General features: G+C 38.8%; 1 protein-coding gene across 3 annotated transcripts in view; it reads left to right on the forward strand.

Moving 5' to 3' along the window:
• Positions 1-249: 249 nt before the first annotated feature.
• AOAH (acyloxyacyl hydrolase) overlaps positions 250-26,540 on the forward strand; it is a 168,582-nt gene continuing 142,291 nt past the window's right edge. The window contains exons 1-3 of one of the 3 annotated variants that reach the window (XM_040472239.1): positions 250-660; positions 972-1,163; positions 25,152-25,247. In XM_040472239.1, the coding sequence (XP_040328173.1) occupies positions 1,037-1,163; positions 25,152-25,247 (223 nt within the window). In that variant the 5' untranslated portion in view covers positions 250-660; positions 972-1,036. The other 2 variants (XM_040472238.1, XM_040472240.1) reach the window with 2 other exon arrangements.

Below are 26,540 nucleotides of genomic sequence, written 5' to 3' on the forward strand. Positions count from 1 at the left end.
GCATTCAGATGATATGTCTTTTCTCTATCTATGATCTGGTTCAGTTTTTTTCCTCCAGAAAAACTGCATTCAGTTCTCATCTTCAAAACAGAAAATCAGTCTCTGGAAAACAAACAAATCATCTGAGGTGGGAAATATAAACACGTTGTGGAATTCTGGAGAAAAGAGATGCATCATATACAGCTGAGTAAATACAAGTGGGTTAATTACAGCACATCTTTTTTTTTCACGTTAGGTTTAAAATCCAGCCATGCTGACAGTCCATTCTTGTCTGCATTGCTTATTCCCTGCACACCAAACAGAAGGCCTTGGCAAAACTTGACCCTGGAAGGAATAGTCCAACTCCTCCAGAGGAAAACAACTACTTGACCAGAATATTCTTTAGCAACAAAATAAGGAGCTCGATCTTACTACACAAAATTGTTTAGAGCAAAATGAAATAACTTGTGAATACAGCAAATTATCATTTCCACAGGCTGTGGACATGGCTGACCAAATTGCTAGAGTTGTGTGTCTGTGGGTCTTTTTTTCTTCAGTTTTAGTTTTGCTTTGTTTGGCAAGAATGAAAGAGGAAGGCCTCCTAACCACCCCACAGGATGATTCCGGCAAGACTCGAGGTTCCTGAGGCTTACGACTGACTTCAGCCCGCAATATAAAAGGGTATGTGGCTGCAGCTGCTGCCATTTGGGTTTTTCCTTTGGCTTCAGTTTTAATTCAGAAAACCTGCTCACCAGGGACTCCCTGCAGCTCTTTCCGGGGGCCCAGGCTGCTGGCTCTCTCTCAGGGCTTCTGCAAAAGGAAGGAGTGGGTCTGTGAGTGTTTGTATGTTTTTCTATTCCCTTCACACTTATGAAAAGTCTGTATGTGAGAGTGCGGGACGTGTGTGTGTGTGTGTGTGTGTGTGTGTGTGTGTGTATCAGAGAGGGAAGAGTGGAGAAGGGAAGCCAGACTGACAGATTCTGTGGCCTCAGCTTCAGAGTCCCTCAGCGGGCAGCCTCTGCAGCCCGGCTGGTCTCTCGTGGTGCACAGCTCCAAGATGAAGTCCCCCTGGAATATCCTTTTGGTGACTCCTCTGTTCTTACTCCTGCCGCTTCGCACCTCGGCCTCTCCAGCCTCTGATGACTCCCCAAGCACCAGAAACCTCAATGGCCACACCTGTCTAGGTACGTAAGTGTTTTGCATATTTTTTATGTGGGCATAACAATGGGGTCAAATACTTTGCTTGCATAGTAAATCACCTATTTAGTGACATCAATAGCTCTGAATTCCAAGTAAGGTGACAATAACCTCCCCAACATAGAAAACCTTGAGCCTGACAGTGAACACATATGTGTGCACAGAAGGATGCTATCCAGTGGCTAGTTTGAATTGTTGTGTAAGTCTTCCACCTCGCTGGTGATTGTAGTTTTTTTTTTTTCTCTTGGAGGGACAACCCTTAGAAAAGCCTGAAATTCTTACCCTTTCAGGACAGTAGGCAGCGTTGCACAGTAGAAAGAAGGTAGTCTTTGACATCAGACAGCATGACTTCTGCCATATTCCTGGTCCCTCCACTGAGACTCAGTGGTAGGGGACATAGTTCCCTCCTTTTCGTGGGAAGGTTAAGGAATTTGTGGCCATCCTCATTAGCCATGGGTGTTCATTTGGATGCCCATACAAATACTCCACGTCCCCGAGAGCTCAGGGAGTCTATTGCTACTTGGGTTTGATGATGGGTTAGCACCCATTTCCACAATTCGCAATTTCTGGCTAACTGCCTGGAGTTGTTGGCCAGTCCACATGGTTAAGAAGAAAGGTGAGTGCAAGATGTGTCCATCATGTGATCAACATTTACTGGGCAATGACTGTACTGAGCCAGGGGCTGCAGGCTGTCCCAGCTGGGGTCTCACTGTTTGAGTTGGTTCCTTGGAGAAACAGGCTCCGAAATTTGCACACAGGGGTGTTTATTGAGGTGTGCTCTTGGGGAAAACACCACGAGGAGGGAGTAAAGCAGCAGGAATAGGCAGAAGGAAAATATGGGCTATGTAACAGCCACACACACACACACACACACACGCACGCACGCCAATCCCACTCTGGAGCTAAAATGGCCCTTCAAAGTGGCCTGCAGTGGGTCCAGACACTGGAACTGCCAACAGTAAACAGTTACTGGATATGAACTGACCCCAGGGGGCAGCTCCTTTCAGTGGAGACAATACCTGCAGAGGCACTTGCTGGGAGCCATTAGCACCGACGAGGGTCCCAGCAACAGGGGGAGGGAGTGTCTCCTGAAAGGGGCCATGAGGATATGAGGGTGCTCGGGTTTGCAAGGCCGAATGTGGGGTTAGCTCATTTGCAGCTGGTGGTAGGAGGAAGAGCGTCAGGTAAAAGGAAGAGAGGCAGGAGAATACAAGGAGATTCTGGTTGGGCTTCCACTACTTTCCGAAAAAAGCAGGACTATTTGACTTCACACTCACTGGCACAAAGGCACTTCCCAAACATTCCTATGTGTCCCCTCTCCACATGGTCACTGAATGGCCACCACATGCCAGACCTTGTGCTCTGCGCTAGAGATACAAAGATGAATAACAGTGTTTAACAATTTTTAAGTTTGTTTATGTATTTTGAAAGAGAGAGAGAAAGAGAGAGCAAGTGGGGGAGGGGCAGAGAGAAAGGGAGAGAGAGAATCCCAAGCAGGCTCCACACTGTGAGCACAGAGCCCAATGTGGGGCTCCAACTCACAAACAGTGAAATCATGACCTGAGCCCAAACCAAGAATCGGTCGCTTAACTGACTGAGCCACCCAGGTGCCCCAAATGAGAATAATATTTAAAACGCCTCTGTCCTCAGCAAGTTCACTGTTCAGTTTAGGGGGAAATAAAAATGAAACTCTGGACTGTAAAGATTACAGTTCTTTGAAATGAAGCACAAACTGAGAGCTTAGTGCTCACGATAATACTCCACCTGTCAAAGAACTCTGAACTGTAGCACCCATGGTACAGCCAGCAGAAAGCCAAGAAACACAGAGCAAACGCAAACCATTTCGAAGCAGGCAACTGGTGACTGTAAGAACCTCGTCATAGTCATAACATCACTGAGCAAGGAGAAAATAGGAAGAAGGGTGGGGTGAAGTTTTAGAACTTTAGAAATATTTCTACCCAAGTATTGCCAGTCAAAGAAGGAAGCTTCAGGTATTCCCAAAGATTTCACTTGCATTTACCCTCCTGATGAGAGACGCTGGGCTACAGAAGTCTTGAGAAAACTTGGTTAGGCAGTTGGATTTCTGATCATCCGATTAAGCAGTAAGGGATCATCTTTGTTAGCAGCTAGGGATCTCCTAATTACCATTCCAAAATAAAGTTTTACTTTGACTATAAAAGTATACACTTGCCTTGATTTATAAAAGCATAATAAAATAAAATACTTATAGTCACCTTCTTAACACATGGAAGTAGTTCTGCTTCCCAGTTTTTCCTGGAGCTCAACTGAATTAATTGTGTTCCATCCATTTTTATGAAGATGCGCATTTAGTGATCATATTTGTTTCTTATTCATGAAAGTTTTTTTGCTACTGGTCTGCAGCCATTCTTGCAGCTTCCTGGAATTTCTCCCTGCTGCCCTGTGTCTTTTCTCTGAGTTGCATCTGGGCTCATTGGAGTGGTGCATAAAGAAAGTAAGGGTTTTTCAGTGACAAGAATTACATTCGTTAAGTTAATAAATATAAGACTGCTAACATTTATTGAGCGTGTATGTGCAATTAACAGTCTTCCAAAAAGTTTATACAAAGTATCTCATTTAATCATTAAAATGACCTTATGGGATATATATTATCATTATTCCCACTTGGCAGGGGAAACAACTGTGAATTAGAGAAATAAACAACTTGGCCAAGTTTACGCAGCCAGTTAAAAGTTGGCCTTAGATTTCACTGTCAGTGTGATTATGGTTTTTTGGGGTTTTTTTTCAGTGATTAGGTAGGGGCAATATATTTCTTCCTCACATTTTTTTAAATACTATTTTATTTTATAGCTTTATTGAGATATAATTCATGTACTAGAAAGTTTACCCTTTTAAAGTATAATGTTTATTTGTTATATTCATAAGTTGTATGTATATTGATCATCAATATTTAATCCAAACATTTTTATCATTCTAAAAAGAAACCCAATATTTATTACCAGTCACTCCCCATTTCCTCTCTTCAACCCCTAGAAATCACTAATCTCTCATATCTCTATAAACACTTCTATAAATGGAATGATAACAATATATGGCCTTTTTGTATAGGTTTCTTTGACTTAACATAATGTTTTAAGGTCTGTCCATGTTGTAGCATGTACCAACTTCATTTATTCTTAAGCTTTTTTTGTTTGTTTGTTTTGTTTTTGTTTTTTTTCTTAGTAATCTCTACACCCAACCCCGGTCTTGAACTCATGACCCTGAGATCCAGAGTTGTATGCTCTTCCAACTGAGCCAGCCAGGCACTCCCATTTCTTCTTAGGAATAAATAATATTTCATTGTATAGATATGCCCCACATTGTTTATCTAGTCATTGTTGGTGGACATATAGGTTGTTTCCAGTTCTTAGCTATAATGAATAATTCCACTATGAACATGCATGTACAAATTTTTGTGGGCACATTTGTTTTCATTTCTCTTGGGTACATACCTAGAAGTGGAATTTCTGGGTCATACAGTAGCTCTATAGTTAACATTTTAAGGAACTGCCAAACTGTTTTCTAGAGACACTACAGGATTTTACATCCCCACTATTAGTGCACGAAGGTATCATTTTCCCACAACCTCGCCAATACCTCGTTATTATCCATCTTTCTTATTATGGTCATCCTCGTATATTTGGAGTGATACTTCATTGTAGTTTGGATTTGCATTTCCCAAAATAATAATGATGTTGAACATCTTTCCGTGTGCTTATTGAACATTTGCATATTTTCTTTGACAAAATGTCTACTCAAGTCATTTGCCCATTTTTTAATTGAGTTGTGTCTTCTTATTGTTGAATGATAAAAGTTTTTATATAATCTAGATAGATATCCCTTATCAGATACAAGATTTGTAAATACTTTCTTCCATTCCATGGGGTTTTTTCCCCCACTTTCTTGATAGTATCCTTGAAAGAGCAAAGTTTTAAATCTTGATGAAGTCCAATTTATCTATTTTTGCTTTTGTCTTGGGCTTTCTTGTATCATAGCTAAATCCCATATTTAAAAAAAATTTATTGAAACTATTGTCTCTTTCTCGTCATCTGCCCATCCCCTTGCCTTGTTTGTCAGACACTGGGTCTCTAACTACCATTTTAGTGACACAGAGTATAACTGCTGGGGTTGTAAGTAACAGGAATCAACTTGAGCTAGGCTGAGGAAAAAAAAAAAAAAAAAAAAAAAAGAGAAAACTTTCCTATGAGGATCCCAGGAATGAATTTTAGAACCAAAAGGCAGAAAAATACAATTAGGCCTAAAAACTGAGCCAGGAGCCAAAAAAGGATGGCTGTCAGTGTCCTAAGGAGTACTTTTCTGGCCTCTCAGTACCTCCATCTCTGACCCTATATAGACTAGCTGGTTTTACTGCTCTAGGCCCTTTGGCCAGTTATGGGCTCCCACAGTCCAGAGTTTGCCTGCAGTTGTCCAGTCCACACCAAGATGGACTCTCCTTCTGGTTGTTAATCCAGCTTCCTGGCAGAAAGAAACTGGGCTCAGTCTTTAGGCCACTGAATAAGGGCAAGTGGGAGTGAGGAGAGCTCGCTGTACACATGTGGCTGTCAGAGCCGCGGGTGAGAAGACAGCTCTCCAAGAAGTGAGGATTGCTGGGACTGGAGAGATACTCTAAAGGAAGCCATCACAGAAGTTACTCAGTGATTGCACCAACATCTCTGTCATAAGCAAGCACCCTCAGCTTCAGTCCCACGAGAAGACTTTGCAGGAAGGACGAACCAATACACCTGGAGGGCACCTTCTTAAATATATTCCACAATCAGAACCAAGCTGTGCAAAGCCCCAGTGGCCCCCTTCCAAATTTACCACAATTTGTTTGCATGGAACCATACATCCCATTTGATCACGAAGCAAATGCTGATTCAACTGTGCTTGAGCAAGCAGTGCCTCTTTCTGCCACTTTCCAAATGTTATGGAATCAATAATAAGCCATGTTCATTTTTACAAAACATCATTTTCTTTCCATGGGTGACTTAGGGGCAAAGTAATATTTATGTTTCTAAGTCATTGACATTTTAAATTAATTCATTGAGTTTTTTGTTTGTTTTTTAAGCACTTCTAAAAGGTTAAAAAAACACCTACCTCCCCCCACCCTTCATCTATGTTTGGTTAAATATATAAAATACCTTCAGAGTCAGTTAAAACCCCATCTCCCCATCCCCCACATCTCACATAGAGTGACTTTATAGCTTGCATGATAAAGAGAAAGGGGTGCCAGTGTGAATGGTAAGATGACAGTGTTACTGACAAAAATAGGAAAGATTTAGATAGAGCCAGCAGAGAAGTTTGAAAATTTATGATCACAATTTTATATACAGAAATTTCATTTTCTCTATTTCTCTGTAACTGAACACTTGTTCGTAAGCTGCTGTTGCTGCTGATAGCACAAAACACTTCATCTTACCGCTTTGTGTTTAAATTTGGTCTCCTCTGGGTACCTCAGGGCTCTCTTCTTTCCTTGCTAGGGCTGGTCTCAATTCTGAAGGTGGGCTTATGTACCATTCTGACATTTACAGCTCTTGGCCTCTGAGGGCAGGCCTCTGTCCCCATGGGGTGTCATGGCTGGTGTAGATCATGGGCTCCTCTCAGCAAGGGAATATCCACTGTTGCTCTCAGAGCATCTGCTCATCTCCATCCCCTCACCATCCCCCAGGTCACCCGCTGGGGCCTTCAGATTGTGCTGGTCTAGCCTGTCACCTACTGGTTCCCAGCTATAGCTGTAGCCCCCTGCACTTTGCCCCCCACTTTTCACACCTTCTCCCCTCCTTAATTCCCATACTTTTATTTCTACATTATCATAGAATTTAACCCCAACCTTGGCACAAATGTTAGGTTTCTGATCATCTACACTTTCACTATACCCACATTTGCCTGTTATTTTCCTGGACTGTTCTGGGGGGGTCACATCTCTGAAAAGAAAGGCCATAAAGACACTATAGAGAGAGATCTACCACTTTGGGGAAAGGTCACAAAGTGAGCAAAACCTAAAGAACTCAAGTTAACAGTATGCTTTTCTTCAGGCAGAATGTGAATAAATTTTAGTGGGGAGGGAGGATGTGAAACTAGAACATAGATTAATTGTACTATGGGAAGGAGGGAAAAAAAAAGAATGTTGCAAAGCATCAAGCTGAGTAAAATCCCCATAAAGCTATGATGTATCCATCTCTCTAATTATATAGCTATTTTATATAGCTCTGACATATGTGAGTGAACTGCACACGCCAATCAAAAGACAAGATGATCAGACTAGATAAATAAGGCAAGATCCAACTATATTCTGTCTGCTGGAGATGCTTTAGATTCAATAACACAAAAAGGTTGAATGGAAGATACTTGGAATTAATATATTAGTATCAGACAAAATTGACTTTAAGATATGAAATCATCCTAAGACAAAGAGGTATTTTTAATAATGATAAAGAGCTCAATATATCAAGAAGAAGTAATAATTGTAAATGTACATATACTTAATAATAGAGTAAAAAAAAACCCCAAGAGATAAAAATTTAATTAAAAAATTAGAAAAAAATACAATTCAACAATACAGTTGAAAATGTCAATGCTCCTTTCTCTGTAATTGGTAGAATAAAGGACAAAAAGTACGTAAGGATATGGAAGATTGAGCAACTCCGACTTGACCCAACTAACATCTATAGAACATTCCATTCAGCTACAGCAAAATATACATTATTTTTTAACTATACATGGCCCATTATCCAGTATAGACAATATACTAGGCAAAAAAAAAAAAAAAAAACAGGTATCAATCCATTTTTAAAGATGGGAAATCATACAAATATTTTTCTAATTAAATTAGAAATCAACAATAGGAACAAATCTGGAAAAAAATCAAATGTGTATAAGACAACACGCTTCTTTAAAAAAAGAATAATAAAACAGGAAATCACAGGAAAATTAAAAAAAATAGTTTGGCTTAAATGAAAAACCACAATATATCAAATTTTATGGAATGTAGCTAAAGTAGTGTTTAGAGAAAAAATTATTTATTTTTCTTTTTAGACAGAGTGTGCACAAGGTGGGACAGAGGAGTAGAGAGACAGAATCTTAAGCAGGCACCATGCCCAGCACAGAGCCTGACTTGGAGTCAGTCTCACGACTCTGAAATCATGACCTGAGCCAAAATCAAGAGTCAGATGCTTAACTGACTAAGCCACCCAGCCACCTCCCAAATTCATAATTCTATACCCTTATTCTACAGAAAAATTCAACATCAGCAAAAATCCTTAACAAAATATTAACAAACTGAGTCCAGCAACATATAAAATGATTTATACACCATGACCAAGTGGGGTTTATCCTAAGAATACATGGTCATTTCAACATCTAAAAATCAATTAATGGGATATCCCATGAATTAATAGAATAGAGGCTATAACTACATTATCATCCCTATAGAAATAGAAAAATTATTTGGCAAATCTATCACCCATCCACATCAAAAACTCTCAACAAATTATGAAATAAAAAGGAACTTTCTTAACCTGATAAAGGGCATCTATGAGAACCCTATTGCTAGCTTCATACTCATTGATGAAAGACTTACTTTCCTCCTAAGATCAGGAACACAGGAAGGGTGTCTACTTTCACCACTGCTGGTCAACATTTTTTGGAAAATTCTCTTCAGTTTAATAAAGAAATAAAAATAGTAGAAGCATGCAAGTTGGAAAGAAATAAGTAAAACTATCTTTAGAAGTAAAACTGTCTTTATTTTCAGACAACAGAATCCTGAATGTAGAAAATCCTGAGATATTAATAATAAAATGACTGTAATGAATAGGAAAGCTTAACAAGGTTGCAGGATTCAAGATTAATATAAAAGTCAGTTACATTTGTTTCTATTACCAATACATTTTCAAGAATTGAAATGAAGAAAACAATTCCATCTACAATATAATAAAAAAAATACCTAGGAATAAATTTAGAAAAAGAAATGTGATTACATTGAAAACTACAAACCATTGCTGAGAGAAATTAAGAATGCTTTATTGGAATGGACAGATGTCTCATGCTAATGGATTGGAAAACTCAATAGTATTAAGATAGCATTACTCCCCAAATTGTATCTATAAACACAATTTCAATCAAAATCCTAACATCCTTTTTTGGTAAAAATTGGCAAGCTGGTCCTAAAATTCATATGAAAACACAAAGACACTATAATCGTCAAAAATTTTGAAAAACACTGTGGGAGAACTGACACTATCTGATTTCCTATTTCAGATCACTTGCAATTAGTAATTCAACATAAATTCTGGGTCTCAGGTAAGAGCAAAAACTATGAAACTTCTATAAGAAAATCTTTGTGACTTTGGATTCAAAGATTCTTAATATGACATCAAAAGAACCATACAAAAATAAAAAAAATTCTAAATCGCACGTTATTAAATTTAAACATTTTTGCTCTCCCAGAAACATCATTGGAAACTGAAAAGAATATTGTGAGAAAATATGCACAAACTGTGTAGATTTCAATATAGCAATGACTATTTTAATTGATGTTATTGACAATGTTCACTTTCAAAATCCCATATTTTAATATGTTCGGTGTGACACACTTAGAAGCATTTGTATTTCAAAGTTCAACTGATCTGGATTAAAATCACCAGTCAGCCAGTTAGTAGCAGAATCGCTGCTTATCTGAAAGGCCTTGGGTATGTTGCCTAACTTCTCTGCGCCTCCTAGTTTTCATCTGTAAAATGGGAAGTACCAATCTCATGAGGGTGTTGTGAAGATTAAATGAGATATAGCTTGTAAAAACACGCAGCTGAGAGCTGAAACAATGAAAGTATCATAGAAAATGGCATTTCACATTTTCCTAGAACTTGGTAAGGTAGAAGGCAACTATTAAAAAGTTTATTCAATGAGAAATTATCTGATAAAATACTATGTATTGGTTTTTTCTAATTATAAAAGAATGTGTGGCTTTCATAGAGATTTTAGGAAACAGCAAAGAATATTTTTGAAGAATAAAATCAACTGTAATCCCCAAACCTAGATGATCACTATTGATATTTTGCTATATTTCCTTTCAAAAAGGTCTGGGTATGTGTTTATGGAGTTTGAGACCTCATCTTATTGTTTTGTTTGATTTCTAAATCTGGATGGCTAAGTAGACAATCTAAAATCAACACTTTTTTTTTTCAAGAAAACATTTGTAAAAACTTTGGTGGGCGCCTGGGTGGCTCAGTATGTTAACCATCCCCCTCTTGATCTTGACTCAGGTCATGATCTTGTGGGTTCGTGGGATTGAGCCCCACTGCAGGCTCTGTGCTGACAGTTTGGAGCTTGCTTGGGATTCTCTCTTTCTCTCTCTCTCTCTCTCTCTCTCTCTCTCTCTGCCCCTCCCCTGCTTACACTCACTCTCTCTCTCAAAATAAATAAATAAACTTTGTTTAAAAACAAAAGAACTTTGGTAGTAATAAGTCTTTGCTAGCAAGTGGAAATTTTTCAATTTTTTTCATCTTTTATATCTATCTTATCTACCTACCTACCTACCTACCTACCTACGTATCTATCTAATCTATCTACCTATCCATCCATCCATCCATCATCAGTCTATCCTTTTCTATTCATCCATCCACCCACCCACTCAGCCATTCATCCATTTGTTTTTCTATCCATCCATCCTCTATCTCTAAGTACGTATCTTAAAATTCAAAAATAGAAGTGAAAGGAAACATGAAGTCATATATTTTTGGAAAGATAATCTGATTACTTTAATGATAAGGTCTGACTTTGCCATTTAGGTTTATACAGAGGACATTTCTCATAACCTGATGAACTAAATCTGTAGCTCCAAATTTGACAAAAATATACATGAAGTATGCATTTAGATAAAAGGTTTTACTTAAAATATTATATACACAAAAGTGTATTGAAAAAAATAGTATTTCAACTTCCCAGTTCTTTCTGAGTGTATTAAGTTCTAACAAAGTCTCTCGAGGTGAATTATAATAGATATAATGAAAAGAAGAGTCTTAGTAAAACATATATATATACATATACACACGTACATATATGTATACATACACACACACACACATATATATATATATATATATATATATATATATATATATATATCTATCCCAGAAATTGAGAAATTAGAAGATTTCATTGATTCGGTAACAAATGTTTTTGCAAGTCAGGTGGTTTCTAGTTCTTTGCTTTCAACACGATTGAAGGGGCACTTAATGGAGTTTTCAGGTGATAGATCATTTGAAATAATTGCCAATGATAGATCACTTTAAGACTTTTGACATTTAACTTAGAAGGAGTTAAAGAATAAAGTGACATTTCTCTACCCAAAGTCCTTCTATTTCATTTACTTAAGTGAACATGTTTTCTCAGCACTTGCCTCTTTAAAAATGAAAAATAGGAACAGACATGATGCTGAACTTTGCCTGTTTACATGAATAAGTAATGTTCTTCATCAGACATAAGTACTAATTGAAAAGGGCAATCATCTCTTTAAGAAGTGCAATTCCAATAAAATTTTACTTTTATTATTTAGGAATTGTTAAATTGACAATACATATTGCTGAGAAAAGTTAATTTTACTAATAATGAAAACTATCCAGAAGAATTTTTTAAAACTTAGAGTTATATTCACAGGAAATTAAAATTTCCATTTAAATTTTATTCATATTTTTAGTGCTAAGAAGTATAACAGTGCCATCAATAAAATACATTCAACCATAAAAATATATTACACTGGGATACAATTCTATACTGGAAGAAAAATTCAAGGAGGTAGAGTTTTTATTGAAATATGATTTCAAGGAGAGGGATTATCAACATAAATTTCTCATTGTGAAAAAAGTGCTTGAGCTTATATTTTTTAAGTGGATGAGAGTAGGTATGAATCACTACAGTATTTAGATTCCTTTGGATACATAGAGATTAATGTATGATTTCTACTATTAATATTTATAGTCTGCCTAGAATTATACACTCTTTGCATCTTTTTAAATTGATATCCATTAATATTACATTAACATCCATTAAAATGTGGGAAGGGTACATAGTTTCTCAAATTTCCTTTAGGGGGTACAAGGTAAAATGTTTGAAACCATTGGTTTACACTGTAGACTCTACAGAATATGGACCCCATGCTCTATGGTCTGCCCTTCAAGGCTCTTCACAATGGGATCCATTTCTGCCTCTCTCACTTTGTCTTTCCCACGGACCCTGAGCTCTAGCCTTGGCCAACCCTTCTCTTTCTCACAACCAAGTCTTTAAAAAAGCGATTCCTCTCTTTTTGAAGGCCTTTCTTGCCTTTTTCTGTCAAATAAGGTCCTTCCATTCTTTTAACACTCAACTCCTTCAGGAAACTATCACTGGCTACCAAGGCAGAGTTAGTTTCTTTTTTAATCAATAATTTATTTTTTATTTGCATCCAAGTTAGTTAGCATATGATGCAACAACGATTTCAGTAGATTCCTTAATACCTCTTCCCCATTTAGCCCATCCCCCTCCAGCAACCCTCTGTTCTCTATATTTAAGAGTCTCTTATGTTTTATCCCCCTCCCCGTTTTTATATTATTTTGCTTCCCTTCCCTTATGTTCATCTGTTTTGTTTCTTAAAGTCCTCATATGAGTGAAGTTATATGATATTTGTCTTTCTCCGACTAATTTCGCTTAGCATACTTTCTATTTCCATCCACGTAGTTGCAAATGGCAAGATTTCATTCTTTTTGATTACTGAGTAATACTTCATTGTGTGTATATATACATATAATATATCATTTTTGGAGACGTGTCTACTCATGTCTTTTGTCCATTTCTTCACTGGATTTTTTTTTTTTTGGGTGTCGAGTTTGATAAGTTCTCTATAGATTTTGGATACTAACCCTTTATCTGATATGTCATTTGCAAATATCCTCTCCCATTCCATTGATTGACTTTTACTTTGCTGATTGTTTCCTTTGCTGTGCGGAAGCTTTTTATTTTGATGAGGTCCCAATAGTTTATTTTTGCTTTTATTTCCCTTGTCTCTAGAGATGTGTTGAGTAAGAAGTTGCTGCGGCCAAGATGAAAGAGGTTTTTGCCCGCTTTCTCCTCAACGATTCTGATGGCTTCCTATCTTATGTTTAGGTCTTGCATCCATTTTGAGTTTATTTTTGTGTATGGTGTAAGAAAGGGTTCCGGGTTCATTTTCTGTATGTTACTGTCCAGTTTTTCCAGCACCATTTGCTTAAGAGACTGTCTTTATTCCACTGGATATTCTTTCCTGCTTTGTCAAAGATTAGTTGGCCATACGTTTGTGGGTCCATTTCTGGGTTTTCTATTCTGTCCCACTGATCTCAGTGTCTGTTTTTGTGTCAGTACCATACTGTCTTGATGATTAAAGCTTTGTAATACAGCTTGAAGTCTGGGATTGTGATGCCTCCTGCTTTTGTTGTCTTTTTCAAGATTGCTTTGGCTATTCGGGGTCTTTTCTGGTTCCATACAAATTTTAGGATTGTTTGCTCTAGCTCTGTGAAGAATGCTGGTGTTATTTTGATAGAGATTGCATTGAATATGTAGATTGCTTTGGGTAGTATCGGCATTTTAACAATGTTTGTTCTTCCTATCCAGGAGCATGGAATATTTTTCCATTTGTTGTGTCTTCTTCAATTTCTTTCATCAGCTTTCTATAGTTTTCAGTGTATAGATTTTTCACCTCTTTGGTTAGATTTATTCCTAGGTATTTTATGATTTTTGGTGCAATTGTAAATGGGATCCATTCCTTGATTTCTCTTTCTGTTGCTTCATTATTGGTGTATAGGAATGCAACCATTTCTGTGCATTGATTTTATATCCTGCAACTATGCTAAATTCATGGATTAGTTCTAGCAGTTTTTTGGTGGAATCTTTTGGGTTTTCTGTATAGAGTATCATATCATCTGTGAAAAGTAAAAGTTTGACCTCCTCCTGGCTGATTTGGATGCCTTTTATTTCTTTGTGTTGTCTGATTGCAGAGGCTAAGCCTTCCAATGCTATGTTGAATAACAGTGGTGAGAGTGGATATCCTTATTTTATTCCTGACCTTAGGGGGAAGCTCTTAGTTTTTCCCCATTGAGGATGATATTAGCATTGGGTCTTTCATATATGGCTTTTATGCTCTTGAGGCATGATCCTTCTATCCCTACTTTCTTGAGGGTTTTTATTAAGAAAGGATGCTGTATTTTGCCAAATGGTTTCTCTGCATCTATTAAGAGGATCATATGGTTCTTGTCCTTTCTTTTATTGATGTGATAAATCACATTAATTGTTTTGCGGATATTGAACCAGCCCTGCATCCCAGGTATAAATCCCACTTGGTCGTGGTGAATAATTTTTTTAATGTATTGTTGGATTTTTGCATCCATGTTCATCAGGGAAATTGGTCTATAGTCCTCCTTTTGCATGGGGACTTTGGTTTTGGAATCGAGGTAATGCTGGCATCATAGAAAACATTTGAAAGTTTTCCTTCCATTTCTATTTTTTGGAACAGCTTCAAGAGAATAAGTGTTAACTCTTCTTTAATTGTTTGGTAGAATTCCTCTGGAAATCCATCTGGCCCTGAACTCTTGTTTTTTGGGAGATTTTTGATTACTAATTCGATTTCTTTACTGGTTATGGGTCTGTTCAAATTTTCTATTTCTTCCTATTTCAGTTTTGGTAGTGTATATGTTTCTAGGGATTTGTCCATTTCTTCCAGATTGCCCATTTTATTGGTGTATAATTGCTCATAATATTCTCTAATTATTGCTGGTATTTCTGCTGTGTTGGTTGTGATCTCTCCTCTTTCATTCTTGATTTTATTTACTTGGGTCCTTTCCTTTATCTTTTTGATCAAACTGGCTAGGGGTTTATCAATTTTGTTAATTCTTTCAAAGAACCAGTTTCTAGTTTAATTGATCTGTTCTACTGTTGTTGTTGTTTTTGTTTTGTTTTGGTTTTGGTTTTTATTTTGTTTTGTTTTGTTTTTGGTTTTGATAGCATTGATTTCTGCTCTAATCTTTATTATTTCCTGTCTTCTGCTGGTTTGGGGTTTTATTTGCTGTTCTTTTTCCAGCTCTCTAAGGTGTAAGGTTAGGTTGTGTATCTGAGACTTTTCTTCCTTCTTTAGGAAGGCCTTGATTGCTATATACTTCCCTCCTATGACCGCCTTTGCTGTGTCCCAGAGGTTTTGGACTGTGGTGTTATCATTTTCATTGGCTTCTAGGTACTTTTTATTTCCTCTTTAACTTCTTGGATAGCCCATTCATTATTTAGTAGGATGTTCTTTAGTCTCCAGGTATTTGTTACCTTCCCCAATTTTTTCTTGTGGTTGATTTTGAGTTTCATAGCATTGTGGTCTGAAAATACGTATGCTATGATCTCGATCTTTTTATACTTGTTCAGGGCTTATTTATGTCCCAGTATGTGATCTATTCCAGAGAAAGTTCCATGTGCACTGGAGAAGAATGTATATTCTGCTTTAGGATGAAATGTTCTGAATACATCTGTTAAGTCCATCTGGTCCAGTGTGTCATTCAAAACCATTGTTTCCTTGTTGATTTTCTGTTCAGATGATGTGTCCATTGTTGTAAGTGGGGTGTTGAAGTCCCCTACTATTATGGTATTATTATCGATAAGTTTCTTTATGTTTGTGATTAATTTATATATTTGGGTGCCGCCACATTTAGAGCATAAATATTTACAACTGTTAGATCTTCTTGGTGGATAGAGCCCTTAATTATGATATAATACCCTTCTTCATCTCTTGTTACAGTCTTTATTTTAAAGTCTAGATTGTCTGATATAAAAAAAAAAATCCAGCTAATCTGGCTCTCTTTTGGCGACCATTGACATGATAGATGGTTCTCCATCCCCTTGCTTTCAATATGAAGGTGTCTTTATGTCTAAAGTGGGTCCCTTGTAAACAGCATATAGATGGATCTTGTTTTCTTTTCCATTCTGTTACCCTATGTCTTTTGATTGGAGCATTTAGTTCATTGACATTTAGAGTGAGTTCTGAAATGTATGAATTTATAGCCATTATGTTTCTTGTAGAGTTGGGAGTTTCTGGTGGTATTCTCTGGTCCTTTCTAGTCTTGTTGCTTTTGATCTTTTTTTCCCCCATCTTTTCTCCCCTCAGAGAGTCCCCCTTAAAATTTCTTGCAGGGATGGTTTAGTGGTCATGAACTCCTTTAATTTTTGTTTGGGAAACTTTTAATCTCTCTTTCTATTTTGAATGACAGCCTGCTGGATAAAGAATTCTTGGCTGCATATTTTTCCAATTCAGCACCCTGAATATATCCTGCCACTCTTTTCTGACCTGCCAAGTTTCTGTGGATAGGTCTACTGCAAACTTGATGTGTCTTCCCTTGTAGGTTAAGGACTTTTTTTTCCCTTGCTGCTTTCATGATTCTCTCCTTGCCTGAGTATTTTGTGAATTTGACTATGATATGCCTTGTCGATGGTCGGTTTTTGCTGAATCTAATGGGAGTCCTCTGTGCTTCCTGAATTTTGATGTCTCTGTCTTTCCCCAGGTTAGGAAAGTTTTCCACTATGATTTGCTCACATAACACTTCTATCCCTTTTTCTCTCTCTTCCTGTTATGGGACCCTTGTGATTCTGATGTTGTTCCTTTTTAATGAGTCACTCATTTCTCTAATTCTTAAATCATGATCTTTTGCCTTAGTCTCCCTCTTTTTTTCTGCTTCATTGTTCTCCATAAGTTTGTCCTCTATATCACTGCTTGCCTCAACCATCCTTGCCGCCATGGCATCCATTTGAAATTGCAGCTCAGTTATAGCATATTTTATTTCATCCTGACTAGCCTTTATCTCTGCAGAAAGGGATTCTAATCTGTTTTCAACCCCAGCTGGTATTCTTATTATCATGATTCTAAATTCTGGTTCAGACATCTTGCTTGTATCTGTGTTGATTAAGTCACTGGCTGTCGTTTCTTCCTGTTTTTTCTTTTGGGGTGAATTCCTTCATTTCATCATTTTGAAGGAAGAAAAGGAATTAATAAGGTAAAAAAATTAAAATTAAAAATTAAAAACAACCCAAAAAATATCAAATAAAAGTTGCTGGATCCTAGGTGTGTTTTGGTCTGGTTGTTGGAAGGAGCTTGATAGATTAGAGAAAAAACAAAAAGATAAGAAAAAAAAGTTTGAAAGTTTGAAAAAAAATGAATACAATGAAATAAAGTGAAATGATGTAAGTAAAATATAATTTGAAAAATTTACCAAAAAAGTAAAAAATATAGTAGAAAAAATTAAAACTATTTTTAATAAAAATGGAAAATAAAAATAAATATTTTCTCTTTCTGTATTCAAGAATAAGAAAAGAAAAAAATTTGAATAGATGGACCAGCAAATATACTGTAATACTATTGAAATTACATCAGTTTCCCCTAGAAGTCAAAGTATGAAGCACGTTATAGACCGTAAACTAAGCAGGTGCAGAGACTTGCGGTGTTCCTGAAGAGTGACGTTGGCCCAGTTGGGCGGGGCTTAGTGTAAGGGCTCTGCTCTCCACTAGGTGGGGCTGCTTAGCTTACTGGAGTGGATTGTTGTGGCAGGCGTAGTTGTGTATGCGCATGCGTGGGAGGGGTGAAAATGGCATCACCCACCTAACCAGTGTCTAGTATTGGAACTCTGTGCTCTTCCCGACCAGCAATCGCGCACCTGTCCTTTGTCTCCAGCTTCTGTCTACTCCCCACTTTTACACTGTCTGTGACCAAGCTGTCATGTTGCCAGGCGGCACCTCCCTCCTGAGTTTTATCTCTGATGCGGCTGTGTTTCCCAACCCCTCACTTCTGAAGGACTGAAGCTTTGACCCGCTCAGACCTTCTAGGTGAGGGTCTCACCGAGCAATGGCCGAGTGCCGGCCCCACCCAGGGACATTCTCAGGACTGTGCTGCCACTGATGTCCAGAGACTGTGGCCCCAGCCTGCCCCAGACTGCCGGCCTGCCCCAGAAAAAGTTCACATGATTGTGTAGCAGCAGCATTTCACGGGTTATGGAAAATCATGACACATATCTGGCACCAGGCTTCACCCTTAATGACCTTGTTCCAGCACCAGCAAATGTGTTTGTTCTCCAGGGTCCACTGAGACCCCCTCGGACCTCGCTCTCTGCTCCTGGGGATTTGCCCTTCCCAACAGAGCACCACCAGGTATCGAGCTGTGGAGTTTCAGATTCTGTACTCCCCCTGTTTATAGAGTCTTAATGGAATTTAAACCCTCTCCTTTCTCCTTTCCCCTTTTTTTGTTCAGTCCCTCGCATACTCTTTCTTTTCTCTCCAGCTGCTTTCCTACTCTACCCCCTGCCCCCACCCCTGTTTCTGTCCTCTCTCTGCACAAAAAAACAGCTCCCTGACTTTAGTGGCTTCTCTCTCCCCCAGTTCACTTCCCCACACCTCATACCTGCTGAGTTCTCTGGTTTAGGTTGTGCAGATTGTTGTGTTAATCCTCAAGTCAGTTTTGTACGTGTTCAGGATAGTCTAGTGTTGATCTGGCTGTATTTCAAGGATGAGAGACACACAAAAAACCTTCCATGCTATTCTGCAATCTTGGCCCCTCCCAGAGTTAGTTTCTTCTTCCTCTATGCTTCCAAAACACTAACAGTTCCCTCTACCATAGCACTCACAGGTTGCCATAACTAGACTGGTTTTCTCATCATCAGGCTTTCCTCCTGGTCTGTGATTTCTTTTATTCATGTTTGTATACTCAAACTTCTGAGCATATAGTAGGTGCTAATAAACATGTGTTGAATTAAAAACAGGATGGAATGGTTCCTGTCTTTACTCTCATCTCTTTATTATTAGCTTTTTATATATTTCTAAATTAGTCAGGCCAACCATCCTGGGTCTCTCAACACAGTCTGCTTATTTCCTCTCACCAATACTCCTCACCCTTGAATACCCCCAGCCTCTGTTCTCACTAGGAAATTGCCCAATATAGTGCCTCTCTCATTGCCAGTGTTCTTGGGAAATTTGGCAGTTTGGAACTCACTGCACATTTTCTCATAAAGACAATGTTCTAGGTGATGATGGGGTTAAGCCACAGACCCTAATCTGCCCAGATGTAGTGAAAATACTACCTACAGGCAATAAAAGCAAATTCAGCTATAGAAAAGTAAAAACACTGTTGGTACAGCAATATGTTTTTCAAAGATAAGTTTCTGAGTTTTTATTTTAAAAAGAATCACAGAGAATATGTCTTGGCCGAATGGTCTCAGCAGCTGGAGTAGAAACTGACAGTAGATATTTGTTAAATGCCTACTCTGCTAGATAGCATATGCATTTGTGTGTTGTATCACTTAATTCCCACAATGCTTTTGCCAGGAATGGCAGATAACCTGTGGTGAATTACAAACTACTCCACACTTATACAGCAATCATTTATTAGCTCATAATTCTATGGGCTGGCAATTTGGGGCTGGACACAGTTGGGTGATCCTCCCACTGGAGATCCCCTGGGCTCACTCCTGCTGCTGCAGTCACTTGGTAGATGGCAGAATGACAGCGGCTGGATGATTTAGAATGGCCTCATTCACAAATGTTGGCAGGCTGTTGGTTGGGGCACCTTGATTTTACTTTATGTGGCCTCTCCAGCAGGTTCAAGCTCACAGCTATAGCGTTCTAAGAGGGCAAAAATGGAAGCTACAAGGCCTCTTGAGGCCTGAGTTCAGATCTGACATGCTGTCATTTCCTCCATGGTCTACTGATAAAACAAGTTACAAGGCCAGATTCAGAGGACTAGAATAGATGGCCATGTTTAGTGTAACACACAAGTGAGCATTATTATTCCATTTGGTAGGTGACAAAATCTGGGTCCAGAGAGGTTAATCATCCTGCCAGATACCTCAGCTTATAAGTCAGAGAAGCAGGCCCAGGTCTGTCTGACCCCCAAATTCTTCTACTCTCTACTATAACATAATTTCTCCCTTCATTACTCCCTTCCACTCTCTTTCCTTCTTACCAACCTCTCCCTATCCATGTCCGGACTCATGAGACGAGGAAAAGAAAAGGGTGAAGGTGTAATATTCATATCTGGGTTGTGTACTAGTTAGTAACTACTATCGTAGGGAAACAAAACTGGTAGGAAGGTAATTTTAAGTGACTATTTTCATACCTTATTTCCTTTTCTTTTCACCAACATGAGAAAGGCCTAGGAGAGTGTAAACATGTAAAGCCATATCTTCTGCTCCCACACAAGCAGGGAAATCTGAGGAAAAGAGAGTTTAGCTGCTTGAGGAGCGCTATTGTGGTGGGAGGTGGGACATACAAAGTCACCCAGGTGCATAGGGACTCAGGAACCCAAACCCAGGTGTGGTATGGTCCCAAAACCTGTGCTCGACCCTTCCCTGGAGCCCAAACCACAAATAAATGAATCATTTTTGATTCTCACTTGTCCTCATACTTCTTTCCTTCACATGCCAATTCATTAATAAATTGTATTGGGTTAACCTCCACAATAGATCCCACATCTGTCTATTTTTCTCTGTCCCCCCTGCCCCTCGTTACTCTCCAATCCACCACTTGGATTGGTACCAAAATAGCCTTCTACTTCATCTCTCTGCTTCCACCTTTGCCCCCCTAAGTACCTTCCTCCCTGTGACAGCCAACATGATAATTTAAGACATAGATCAAGTAGCAGCAGCTCTTTCCACAAAACCCAGCCATGGTTCCCCATTGCTCTCTGGAAAAATCCCTGGCTCTTTTGCAGTCTATAAAGCCCATGAAACTGACATCTTCCTTTCCCTGCACTTCATCTTTCACCATTGGGTTCTGGTGCCAGGTTTTCCTAGCTTTAGGCCATGAAGTGGCATCAGCTCCCCCCACTTCTTACCAAGCTTGCCCCCAGCTCCTTATGATCCTTTCCATTATATTAGCCATTTTTTGTGTGCGTTCTCCAGATAAGCCCTCTTTATTGGCTCTAGCTAAGAAGGTCTATACCACCCCATCTTCATTACCCTCTGCTATTTCACCCTGTTCCTTTTCTTCATGGCTCCTAAAATTATTTATAATTATGTGTTTGTTTGTTTACCATCACTTTTCTCCATTACAGCATAATCTCTAAGAGGGCAGGAACCATATCAGTTTTTTTTCAGCACCTACTCACAGCCCAGCACAGTGCCTCCATCTAGAAGGAACTCAGTACATACTGTGTTCCAGTCCCAGCTCTCCTGTTAACTAGCCACATCCTTGGCAAGATAGCTAACCTCTCTGAGCCTCTGTCTGCTGGTCTGTAAAATGAGAGCAATGATTCCTACATCTATGAGTTGTTGTGAAGTTCAAATGAGATGATAATGTATGCAAAACACTTTGAAAACTGCAGGGCACACTCTAGCCATGTGATGAATTATTTATGTGTCCACTTAGGGTCAAAAAGGAAGGATAGTCATGCTGACCCTGTCTCTGACAACTGCCTAGTGCTTTCTGGGCTTTTCGATGAAGTGTGGGCTTCACACAAATGGGAAATCTTGTAGCCGTCTCTCTGCAGTTGGCTGCATTTCCAGCCAGCATGGATATGATTATAATTAGAGTTGCAAGAGTCCTGTTTCATTTCAAAAGGATTCTGGGTATAGTCTGCAACCTACCAGAGGAATGTGTCCAGAAGCAGATCCCTGTGGCAGATGTTTTTATTGGGTCCCATTCACTTCTTTTCCTACAATATCAGGAGTGTCTGTTTCTATTACACTCATTATTTTCAGAAGCCACGTGAGAAGAGATTTTCCATATGTGAGGTTTCGAATGGTGACCATTGAGCAAAGTGCACCACTCTCACTCTCTGTAAATGAACAGTAGCTTGGACAAACTCACTTTAGCAGAGCCAGGCCTTTTATCAGCAGCCAGAGAATGGTCTGTAATGCGAAGAATTACTCTGCCCATGCGTCTAAGGGAAAACATTCTTTAGCCTGTCAAGACAGTGGAACCTCTTATTAGAAACTATAGCCAAGTCAATTTCTCCACTCTTGCCAACTAAAGGATTCAGAACACACTGCGCTGCAGACCCTAAATTAACAATCCAGCTGGAAGGGGAGTTGAGGCCCCTGGATATGGGTGAGGATGTCTAAGGGAGCATGATTCAAATCAAAGCTGAGTCCAACCTGGGCGTTTACATATTTCAAACCCCATTACCCAGTTTTCTTCAGAGCCCTTTTGATCATAACTCTTCACTGGACAGAGCAGAGGTGATGTCAAGGTCCACTCCATCAGAGAGAGCTGACTTTTTTTTTTTTTTTTGGCTCCTTTTATCTAATGATTTCCAATTTTAGCAAGGAGTGCTAAGGAGCCACCAAAGTCATAAGAGTCCTTGATGGGATTCGTCTGAGTAAAAGAAAAACCCATATCTATAAGTACAAAGGAGCAGGTTGAGGTTTCGAGTGGCACAATTCTCTTTGCATTGATCCTTGCAAGACTTGGATTAAAACAAATGCATACCCTCGTTTCAAGTCCATGCTGGGTGAAGCAGCTCATTGATGAGATGCCACACAAAGTGATTGTTATGCAAGATTTCAACCCCATGTCCACCGCCTTCTGTGATCCCCAACTGCAAGTCATGACTATTTGCTATCAGATCCGCTGTCTGACTCAAGAGTTGGCACTGGTTGTTTCACACCAGAATGAGAAGTGCAGTCATGCCCTGCAACAAGATGGAATGAGAGTAAGCGACGTTGTTGGGGAGATGACTGAGTCTGAACACAACTTCAGGTGCACTCATTAACCTTTTCCTACGGAGACCCCCAGTAACTGACAACTGAAATGTCACTCTGCTGGTTCTCCAGTCAGCTTGCTTCAAGTCAGCACACATCTCTGTCCCCTGACTCCAAACCACACCCTGCATCAGGCATTCAAAGTTAGAGACAGTAAGACCCTTCTCCCACCTTCAAGGAACTTCTGGTCCAAATCTAAACTCGTAAAAATGAAGTTCCAGTGGAGAGGTAACTTGTTCAAGTTACACTGTTTGTAACTCATCCATCCAGTATTTGAACCCAAGTTTATTTTTTAATTCAAAGCCTCTCCCTTTTCAACTATACCACACTGCATCCTCTTACCACACTGCAATCTCATTATTTATCATTGTCTTTCAATTGCAGTTATTAAAATTTATTTAGCTCCCGTTACTTAAGAGGTGATTGGCAGAGGCATAAATTAGGGGGTAAAAGTATTATAAATGTTGAAAATATTCGTATATGTTAAATATATTTTATATATTTAAAGTAAAAGTGAAATTGGTTTATCTCTGGGTGAGTTAAATGATGTTTATTTTATTTACAATATTCGGTATTTTTTGTTTTCTAAAATGAGATTGCATTGCATTATATTTTGAAATGTTATTTTTAAAATAAAACAAAATACACATGAAAATGCTTTTTAGATCATAAAGTGCTAATAAGTATCAGCTACTAAATTCATTGCGTGTAATAGAACCCTCAATGCATGGATTACTTAAAAGCACATCTAATCAACCTTGATAGTTGGTGTTGATAAATGCGCAGGTGCTCTCAGAGCAGTGAGATTGTGGTTTTCAAGATCACGCTCAGATTAAGTGAGCCTAGCTTTGTCTGGCTTTATCTGAGGATACAGAGCAATCGAGGCCAAAAGCCTCATCAGCTGTTGCAGTGTCTAGAAAGGGGAAAGTCTCTCGCTCATTGACAATCCTGCATTTTACAGAAGATTTTATTTCTTTCTGTCTAGAAATGCTCAATTGTACTATCACATCTGTTACCAGCCACCTTCCCTCAAGGAGTCCTGGTAGAAATCTGGCTTTAATGACACTGCATGTGAATTTGGGTTCCCAGCACCTTGAGCAGATGGTTAATGGCGAGTTTACTACTGGGCCAGGCACCCTGGAACTTCTTCATTTGGGATATAAGCCTTCTTTTTCCTCCTTGGAAACCAACCACTGCTAATAAATGCCACTCTTGTCTCTCTGAGGCCTAACAATTTCCTCTCACAGACTTACTGATCTTTGACCAACCAACCCTTTGTGTGTAGAAGAAAGAGTCCCCTCTCTTTGGAAAAAGGAAGTTTGGGCTTTCCCAGGCATTCAGGAGATCAAGGCTGGTGATAGAAACTTCTAAAGGGTGTCAGCCTGGCATTTCTGGGCCTTCACATATATATACCAAGGTTGGTGAAGTAATATATTTCTAATTTAATCTGAGGTTCCTTTTAGACACTTAGTATATCGGCATTTGCTTTCAAGCAGAGTGCTTTCTAGCTAGGAGGTGAAATGATACTTTACACTCGTGTTATGATTTCAAAGGCATGTTCAATTGCACTGTTCTCTCACTGAATCATTACAGCCTCTTATAGGAAACTTATTACCTACTTTGCAGTGAGGAGACCAAGTCTTAGAAAGCCTGGACGGTGAGTCCAAGATTCAAGAGCAGGACTCAATTCCAGGTCTTCTGACTCTAAAGGCTGAGCAATTTCCACCACTTTTCTAAAATTAAAAACCTGACCCTAAGTCACAGCTGAGTATGTATGGGGTGGGGATGATCCTAATCCCAATGAAACCAGCTGCTGCAGAAAGGAAGAAAAGGGGGGAGGAAAGAAACCAGTGTCTATTGAGCTTCTGCTCTGTGCTGACTTGTTTATTTCCACACTGTCTCCTTTAAATGCCATGTCTGTCTTCTATGCGATTGAAAAGCAGTGAACATAAAGATTCAGTTACCTCCACAAAGTCCTATAGCTTACAAGTGGCAAAACTGAACTGACAACCAGTCTTTCTGACCCTCAAACATACAATCTTCTTAGCACACTTTACATTTCACTACAACTCATGGTGCCTTTATGCACACAGCAGATGTTAAAAGGCTTGGCAAACAAAAGTTCTGTGTTTTGGAAAGGTTGGTGTTCCCAAGGACACATGCACATCCCTTCCTTTCCCCTGGCCCTCCAGCACAGTTTTCTACATGACACTGCTGACATGTTCTTCTGTCTCCTTGCAGCCTGTGTGGCGGTGGTATCCGTGATTGAACAGCTTGCTCAAGTTCACAACTCCACGGTGGAGACCTCAATGGAGAGACTGTGCAGCTACCTTCCTGGTAAATACAGAAAGGGTCATGTGGCTGTGGGTCTGATTTGTTTTCTGACTTTTGAGTCATCATGAGTGAGTTTATACCCTACACACACTTATGGAGGAGAATATGACTGAGTTATTTGTGTGAGTTGATATTCTTATGGGGCTCATAGAAATTAAAACACACACACACACACACACACACACACACACACACACACACACAAACCACTCGAGGCATTTTTTTCCCCTGACATTCATTTTCCACCATGGCAGAATGAGATTGTTGAGGACATTTAGGAAATAAAATGTAGAATGGCCAATTGTTGCTTCATATCTCACATTTATAATGATTTGCCTAACTGGAGTTCATTGCCTTAAGTACCAAGAAGGTCAAAATAATGAAAAATGGATAATTTTCAATGATTTATGTTAATTTAACCGCATGTACATTCCCAGATACATGTACAGCCTTACCCACACAGAGCTTTATTTAGGCTGAGAGGACAACTGATCTTTAAAAAACCCAAATGGGAAAATAATCTGGGAACTTTCCACGGATTTGAATTGGATCTCAATAAAATCATCTGACCCATACTCAAAAAAAAAAAAAAAAAAAGGAATGGGTTGATGATTGATGATTTAAACAAATTGTATATTTCTCTCTCCATCTCTACAAAGTTGAAAAAATATTGATTCTATTTCCCTTATAGAATACTATTAGGTGAACAGCCACAATGAGTAAACTTCTTTGAGAGTCAAATTGTCATTCCTTGAATGTTAAGAAACAAATTCATCAAGGATGATTTTTTTCAAAGTAAGGAAGCCAGACTAATGGTGGTTGTGTCTGGTTTACATAGCATGCTGTTCCAATAGCACCAAAGCATTTTCAGAGAATTTATTGCATTCAGTCACAATATGCATTCACAAGCTAAATTTCTTGGAATTCAATCTAAAGTCTAAGAGAGAATAATACACAAACACGAGTGTTTACAATGTCCCAGATTGATCATTGCTAAGATTTTGACTTATTTACATCATCTTTCTTTTGTGGAATTAGAACGTGGCAGATAGACTTGAAGCAGCCTTTGGCTTCCTCTCACCCCCAGTTCCATTCTCCTTCCATTTCCCCAGAGGGAACCACTCACATGAGCTTTATGGGTATTGTTCTTGTCAAATTTAATACTTTCATATTCACTTGTATGAATCCATAAACAATGTATGGTATTGTTCAGTGGGTAATCTTTTAACCTTTTTTTGGAGGAAACAAATCAAACCTAGAAAACCACATGAAATAGATGTATAACTTTATTAGTTA

This window comes from Herpailurus yagouaroundi, unplaced genomic scaffold (genome assembly GCF_014898765.1).
Source record: "Herpailurus yagouaroundi ecotype Mexico unplaced genomic scaffold, PumYag 100, whole genome shotgun sequence".
NCBI lineage: Eukaryota > Metazoa > Chordata > Mammalia > Carnivora > Felidae > Herpailurus > Herpailurus yagouaroundi.